The sequence below is a fragment of the Sus scrofa genome, chromosome 9 (genome assembly GCF_000003025.6).
Source record: "Sus scrofa isolate TJ Tabasco breed Duroc chromosome 9, Sscrofa11.1, whole genome shotgun sequence".
In the NCBI taxonomy this organism is placed as follows: Eukaryota; Metazoa; Chordata; class Mammalia; order Artiodactyla; family Suidae; genus Sus; species Sus scrofa.
The window spans coordinates 113,432,079-113,440,768 of NC_010451.4; the positions used below are offsets into that span (position 1 = coordinate 113,432,079).

Below are 8,690 nucleotides of genomic sequence, written 5' to 3' on the forward strand. Positions count from 1 at the left end.
GTATCTTGATGGTCTGTTACCTGCATACATGCTAAGGATTATGTCTTTGGGGGAGCTGGTCCTTATCATTATGGAATGTCCTTCTTTATCCCTGGTGACTTTCTTTGCTCCAAATCCTCTGTCTCTCTTGATGGCTGTGTCTCCCTGTCGCTGTGCCTCACTGTATCATTGTCTCCATTCTGATCTGTTTTCCTCCCTGGTCTCCTTTGTAATCATCTTTCTCCATTTCAATTTTCCCCATCTCTCTTCCATATGCCCCTATTCTCAAAAGATCAATTTATCTCCCCAAATATACATCTTCACAGTATGTCTAGAGATTTGTCAATAGTTTCAAGATTTGAGTGGTTTCTAAGAGGATTTTGATTACATAGCAAGTCTTTATTTAGTTTGTCTTATAAGAACCCTGGAAATACTATCTTATAATTCATAATGGCAATATCTGTCAATACATTTATCTGGAATATTAAAATATTCTTTCTTGATACCATAGTGACTAATAAGTCTATCTACTTTGTAGTTTAAAATTAATTTATTAAGAACTTCTATTTAAAATATACATTTTAGACTGAATAAATCTTTTTAATTTAATTAAATCTTTAAGTCAGTTACAAAAAGATTATATATTTTAGACCATGCATTGTACCTAGAACATAGTAGGGCTTAATACATGTTTATTGACTGATTAGGTATTAATTTTATTAAATCCAAGAAAAGAAAATGTTACTCGGTTCTCCATATTATGCCTTGAGCCAGATTCTCAAGCCAAAAATAAATAAATAAAATAAACTAGCCAAAACCAAAAAATACAATCTCCTCCAAAACTATGAAAGTCACTATAGAGTAGAAATTAAAGAGCATAGGCCTAAGGATGAAATACACATTTACTACTTAAATGACTTTGAGTATATTTCTTAACCTCTCAAGCCTAAGTATTTAACTTTTTTTTGCAAAAAGAAAAGTGATAGTACCTATTTCATGGGGCTATTATGAAGATTATTTGGGATAATACATGTTAATTAGTTAAATTAATTGAGATAAAACATTGAGCATTTTCCTGCTACACAGTGATAAGAGGGATCAATTATTATCAATCTTTAACATCTCACATAGCCTATGATTGTATGGATATGTGAAACATGGCTTCTTTGTGGTTCAGAGTAGTCCCTGGAAATCAATCATCTTATTGGCCATTATTCTTCTTAGGTCAGTTTTGCAAAATCTTCATTATAACAATTTAAGTCAACAATGTGATTTGGTGGAAATATATAGTTGAAGGATTAGTAAAGCAGGGTTTAGCTTCTGATCTTTTGATATCTTTATTACAAAAGTACATGATTATTTGAAGAGATATTCAGTATTAAAAAGAACACAGGAGTTCCCGTCATGGCTCAGTGGTTAGTGAACTCAACTAGCATACATGAGGAGGTGGGTTTGATCCCTGGCCCTGTTCAGTGGGTTAAGGATCCGGCGTTGATGTGAGCTCTGGTATAGCCAGCTTGGATCTGGCATTGCTGGGGCTGTGGTGTAGGCCGGTGGCTACAGCTTGGATTCAACCCCTAGCCTGGGAACCTCCATATGCTGCAGGTGCGGTCCTAAAAAGACAAAAAGACCCCCCCCAAAAAAGCCACAAAACAGTGATGATTCTATTAAAAACTAAAGAGATTATCCTTTAAGTAGCAACTCCTTCCCTTTTCTGCACTTCCCTCAACCACACACACCCAGAACCACACACACACACACACACACACTCACTCACATACATTCCAGAGCTGGGAAAGGCTTTGCTTTACATTTAAAGTATTCACTGAGTACTTTCTGTGGTCCTGACATTATTCTCCAAGGTAATGGATGAGATGTATATGGACTGCATAGATTATATATTGTGGTTTTGTTAATGAGACGTAAATACCAGGACTGAACTAGTATCTGTTTCTCTGAAATTAAAGATCATTCCATAATATATCCCAGTATAATCTTCCTTGGTTTAAGAAAATTATTCCATTTATTTAACTTAAATCCATAACATAGGCATTTCTCATTATTTTATCTAGCATCAATGTCTACAAGGTTATAGCTTTCATGCAGCTACTTATCCACTGTATAGGAGGAAATTAACCAAATTCTATACATACTTACATTATTTGTGAACAATATGTTCAAATAAAATATCATAAATTTTCCTCAAACTATCCCATAGCAGAATAATCATCAGCCCACATTTATAGAGGACTGAATTTCCTTACTTTTTCTTAAAAAAGAATAGTAAGATAAGAGTGAGAGTTAACAAAAGACTAGATGCTACAGCTTGTCTAAGATGAATTGATAGTAAAAATAAAATAAGTTAACCTGGTTAGTGCCCACATTTGGACTCAAGGACCTCAGAAGAGGAAAGCACCTGAAGTTTGGATGGAGTACTGCTTTGGTGAGCCTCTGTGGGAAGTGCATAACCTTCACTTCAGTTCCTGATTGAAACCTCAGAAAAGGAGGTTTTACTCTGATGAGCTCAACCTAGCTGGTAGCTCTTGAGGGTTCACTGGAAGGGGTGGGCTGTGAGGTGCTGGGACATTCACCTTCCCTGGGGAGGAAAGACAAAGCAATTTTCTTCTATTTCTGTTCTCCTCCCAAGCAGAACACACAATTAAGCAGCCTGAGAGCTTACCCCTGAGACTATATCACTCATTACAGTCCCCAAATACTTGACATTATTTTATTTGATGAATCCTAACACTGCCCTAGTTCCCAAATCTCCAAGTGCTTCAGGTGAGCCATAAGGGTGCAGACAGTGTGACAATGAACAAGCTCCTGGCATTAAACTCTGCAGTTCGGCCTTTCTCTGGTGTAAGCTGGGTCCCTTGTGTTGCAGCAGAGGTGGGCAGAAAGCACCCTGGAAAAGCGGCTGATTGCAAGTAACAACTCAAGGTGTGGAGATGCTGCAGAGAGCTGATTATAGAGGCAGGGAGTGAATTAGGGAATCCAAGAAGGCAAGGTATCCCAGGGCGTTTATTAGAACTTGCCTGAGAGAGGATTTTCCTGGACACAAACCACCAAAGTGGGTTGACCATTGGAATTATTTCTAATCTCTACTCTGAAAGGGTTGCTTAAAAAAACCTATTCTCCCAGGAGAAGGAAGAGGATTCTCTTGAAGGCCACCTCCCCTAGAAGCCACCACCTCTCCCAGGAGGGTGGAGATAATTTCTGCCTCATGTTTATTCCTCTCAAGTTCTCTCTTCTACTGGAAGTGGAGGATTATTAATTTCATATCAAGCAATTGTGCAACTAACAAATGAATGAGTTTTTTGTCCCTGACCTGCTGGGAATATGGCATAAACTTGAGGAAAATGTGTCAGAGATGATCATGTTTCTAGAATATGCTTATCTTTGCTCCAACTGTGTGCATCATGAGAAAAACCACATATTTATTTTGGGACATAAAAAGTGCTCCTGATGGAGTTCCTGTCCTGGCTCAGTGGTTAACAAATCCGACTAGGAACCATGAGGTTGCGGGTTTGATCCCTGGCCTTGCTCAGTGGGTTAAGGACTCGGCATTGCCATGAGCTGTGGTGTAGGTCCCAGACGCAGCTCGGATCCCGCGTTGCTGTGGCTCTGGCGTAGGCCGGTGGCTACAGCTCCGATTAGACCCCTAGCCTGGGAACCTCCATATGCCGCGGGAGCAGCCCAAGAAATGGCAAAAAAGACCCCCCAAAAAAAGTGCTCCTGATTATATAAAAGAGCTGGTGCATAGTAGGCAACCCGTAAATATTAGAATATTTTCTTCTTTATTTCTTTCATGCCCAGGTGTACTCCAGAACATCTGGAAAGTAGAAAACTGATGTAAACCACAAAAATCCTGCTAAATTCCATGAAAACAACATTTTTAGGACATGATTTTCTTTAACACCATAAAAACACCAGTTATAAATTCTCATTTTACAGTATAAAATAGAAAGTTTTAACTAAGATAATCAGCAGTTAAATATAAAATTTTGGAAATGCATCACTTTAAAATATTATGGTTTTTTTATTACGTATTAAGTTAATGCAACTTTTAACCTGTGGACAACTTCTAAAAGTGGTCAGAGTGAAACTTGAGCAAATATGAAATATAAATGTATGCAAAGGGATATAGCACAGAGAAAACAGTCAGGTCTTCTTTTAAAAAATATATTATTATTATTTTTTTTAGCTGTGGTGTGTAGCCACTTGATGTGTGTATCTCAGTTCTCTGGACAAGGACTGAACCCAGAATGCAGTGGTGAGAGCACCAAGTTCTAACCACTATGCCACCAGGGAACTCCTGAGAATAATCAGGTCTTATGTGATATGGATATGCTCTCAAATGTGTACACTATATGCCCGCATGTAGAAATCAGGAAACTACCTTTCATTAACAACTGGTAAACTGGAAACCTGTGTAAAAGACAGTTTTAGAGGATACATTTTTATAATCAGCATATTAGGAATATTACCTAGAAATGGACATTTTCACAAAAATGAAAAATTAAAAGATGATTAGTAATTAAGTATAAGATGGAATTCTCACACAAATTAAAACAGAAAAATCTTTTAATAACATAAAGATCAATATTTATAACTCAAAATTGTTTATATTCTGTTAAAATTAAACTGAAATAACTTTATCTTGATAGTGTTTACTTTTTAAAGAGAGGAAAAATCACACAAATGTGTGAAAGAAATCAGGACACAGACAACACAGTCATTAATTGAAATGAAAACACATTATCTGCTAGCTTTGGGCATTGATTTCACAGGACATTTATAACTTTGAGACTTAAAATACTACTAGAACTTGATCATAGAGTTCATTTGAATGCAACACAAAGGTCCACATAAAATAGGTGGATTCAATCACCTTTCAAAGTAAACTTGTAAAAGAATAGAAAATAACGTTGTAAAAAAATACAAAAGACACAAATGAATGTATCTTCAGAACTGTGACAGAAATGTATGGTAAAGAAGGAAAATGAAAAATTATCACAATATTGTAAATCAACTATACTTTAATCTTTTGAAAATGAAAATGCTCAAAATTATATTTCTTAACTAATTATAAGTTATAAAATGACAGAAACACTATGGTATATGGAATGACTGGCCAAGAGGACCTGCTGAATAACACAGAGAACTCTACCCAATAGCCTATGATAGTCTATATGGGAAAGAACCTGAAAGAGAATGGATATGTGTACATATATAATAGAATCATTTAGTTGTACATCAGAAATTATCACAACATTGTAAATCAACCATACTTTAATAAACCGTTTTTTAAAAGGTTGAAAATATAATATTCCATTGTATATACATACCACATCTTTTTTATCTGTTCCTCTGTTGATGGACATTTAGGTTGCTTCCATCTCTTGGCTGTTGTAAATAGTGCTGCAATGACATTGGGGTGTGTGTATCTTTTCGTATTACGGTTTTCTCTGGATAGAGGTCTGGGAGTATGATTGCTGCATCATATGGTAATGCTATATTTAGTTTTTTTGAGAATCTCCATACTGTTTTCCATAGTGGTTGCACCAATTTACACCCTCTTCAGCATTTGTTGTTTGTAGACCTTTTGATGATGGCCGTTCTGGCTGGTGTAAAGTGGTACCTCATAGTAGTTTTGATTTGCATTTCTCTAATAATTAGTGATGCTGAATATCTTTTCATGTGCTTTTTGGCCATCTGTATGTCATCTTTGGATAAAAGTCTGTTGATCTTCTGCCCATTTTTTTTATTGGGTTGTTTGTTTTGATATTGAGTTGTAGGAGGTGTTTGTAACTTAGAGCACAACATTCAAAATTTTATGGAGAACTTATATCACAACCCGAATTATTTCTTTGGTACACATTATAAGCCTAGTCTTACTCTTTTGCTAGCTATGAGCCAACCTATTTACCCTCGGTGTTGTAAACAACGCACATTGTTTCCACACTGTTTGCAGGCTTTCCCCTTATCTTCTATGCTTTCTCCTAAATACCTTGTATTAATATTGCTCCTTCACTCGGCCCTCTCATTAACTCCCTAATATGAGTCAATAATTTTCATATGACATTTCTCAACGTCATGTAACACAACTAACTAGACATCCTTGAGTTACTCTTGAACTGGAGCAGTCCAATTTTGGGAAAGTGGACAAGTGTGCTTCCTGCTTTTGGAGATTGCTTTCTTTCACTGCAGCTTTTCTTTCCTTCTATGTCTTGTAACCTCTGCAGTTAGTGAGTTTATATAGTTAGGATAGGGAATAGGAAGGATTGTATTCAGTTTGGGGGACTCAGAATAGGAATTTATATAATTTTTAATTTCATAGATATTCAATCCAAAGCAAAAAAAAAAAGGAAAAAATCATATATGATAAAAATCACATTGGATACTCAAAGACTCTGAAAAACTTATGGTTTCCAAATGACACAGGTTGTGGGGGTAGGGGGGTGCACTGAGGGTTTGGGATGGAAATGCTATAAAATTTCTTTGTGATGATTATTGTACACCTATAAATGTAATAAAATTCATCAAGTAATTTTTAAAAAATCACATTGGATAGAGAATCAATGAGTGCAATATACCTAAAATTTTTCATTCAAATGAAGAAGGAAGGCTTTCTCTTGTGTTATTAAGGCACACATAAGACGAGAGTAGGGAACGTTTTTGGATTTAAGCAATAATAGAGCACTAGGGTGGCGATTCAGATGTTGGAAATGACTCTCCTTAGGGCACCCTTAACCTCTGCATTCCTCAGGCTGTAGATCAGTGGGTTCAGCATAGGGTTGAAAAAACTGTAAAACAGGAAAAGGACCTTCTGCTGCTCCTCAGGGTGGCGGGATTTGGGGGCCATGTACATGACAATGGCACTGCCAAAGAAGAGCCCAACCACACAGAGGTGGGAGGAGCAGGTAGAGAAGGCCTTTCTACGGCCCTCACCTGACTGGATCCCTAAGATGGCAAACAGGATGTGTGTGTAGGAGACCAGCACCAAGCAGAGGGGCCCAACTAAGATAAACATACAAGCAGCAAAGATGACCACTTGGTTGAGCCAGGTGTCAGCACAGGCCAGCTTGAGGACAGCCAGGATTTCACAGAAAAAGTGGTTGATTTCACGCGGCCCACAGAAGGGCAGCCTCAGGATGAGCACTACATGGACCAAGGCCAGGAGGGAGCCACATGCCCAGGATGTCACCACCAGGATGAAGCAGAGTCTCCAGCTCATGATGGCAGAATATCGGAGGGGGTGGCAGATGGCCACGTACCGATCATAGGACATCACCACCAGGAGAAGACATTCGGTGTGAGCGAAACTCAAAAAGAGAAAGGTCTGTGTCATGCAGCCAGTGAAGGAGATGGGCTTGGTTGGACTCAGGAGGTTTATCAGCATCTGGGGCACCGTGTTGCAGGCGTAAGCTATGTCAACAATGGCCAGGTGTGAGAGGAAGAAGTACATGGGGGTGTGCAGTCTGGAGTCCAATGAGATGAGCCCCAGGATGACCCCATTCCCCAGTAGGGTGAAGGTGTAACATAGGGAGAAAAGAACAAAAAAGATTAAATGGATCCTCCAACCAAGACGAAACCCCAGCAGGATGAACTCTGTAACCACAGTCTGATTTGTCTCCATTTCACTGTTAAGGAAAGAACCGGAAAGCTAAGTGACATTCTTTTTATTTAATGTTTCATAAATTTCTGGCATGTGGAAAAATATTATTAAATGCCTTTAAAAATTCATTGGATTATAAATAAGGAAAGGGAGGGAGGAAGGAGGGAAGGAAAGACAGCCTTACCTATACAATTAAATTCAAGTGTTCATATCCAAAAAGAGGTTATCCAAAAAGAGGTTAATATCCAAAATATAAAAAAAGAATCATGCAACTCAACAGCAACAAAGCAAATAGTCCAATCTAAAATGGGCAAAGAATCTGAATGGGCATTCTTCCAAAGAAGACATATGAATAACCAACAGGTACATGAAAAGTACTCAGCATCACTAAATATCAGGGAAATGCATATCAATACCACAATAAGCTATAACATTTTGCCTAGTAGAATAGCTATCATCAAAAAGACAAGAGATGACAAACATTGGCCAGGATGTGGAGAAAAGAGAAAACTTGTGCACTGTTGGTGGGACTGCAAATTGTTACAGCCACTGTGAAAAAAAAAAAAAATTCTTCCCCAGCCACATAAAAACGGAACTACGTATGATCTAGCAGTTCCCCTTCTAGGTATTTATATGAATGAAGAAAAACCCTACTAACTCAGAAAGTTATACAGATGTCCACATTCATATCAACTTTATTTACAATAGCCAAGACGTGGAAACAACCCTAAGTATTCATCAATGGATGAGTGGATAAAGAAATTGAGTCTGTGTGTGTGTATGTGTTCAGCCATGAAAAGAAGGGAATCCTGCCATTTTTGGTATGGATGGACCTTGAGGGCATTATGCTAAGTGAAATAAGTGACACAGAAAAAGACAAAAACTATATAATCTCACTTACATGTGAGATCTAAAAAAAACCAAACCAAACCAACCAAACAACAACAAAAAAAAAACCACAAACAAACAAACAAAAAACCCCATCACCAAACTTGTAGAAAAGGGATCAGATTTGTGGTTACCAGGAGTGAAAGGCAGGTAGAGGGGAAACTAAATAAACATAGTAAAAAGATACAAACTTCCAGTTATAAGA

The 8,690-nt window shown here is 37.6% G+C and overlaps 1 protein-coding gene across 1 annotated transcript; it reads right to left on the reverse strand.

The window, feature by feature from the left end:
• On the reverse strand, positions 6,518 to 7,682 carry LOC100525599 (olfactory receptor 2A1/2A42-like). Its single transcript, XM_003357532.2, has one exon. It carries the CDS (start codon positions 7,616 to 7,618, stop codon positions 6,695 to 6,697), a length of 924 nt encoding a protein of 307 aa, XP_003357580.1. The 5' UTR covers positions 7,619 to 7,682; the 3' UTR covers positions 6,518 to 6,694.

Bases quoted from the DNA above. Each gene is read 5' to 3' on its own strand.
- LOC100525599 (XM_003357532.2), bottom strand. From the start codon at position 7,618: ATGGAGACAAATCAGACTGTGGTTACAGAGTTCATCCTGCTGGGGTTT.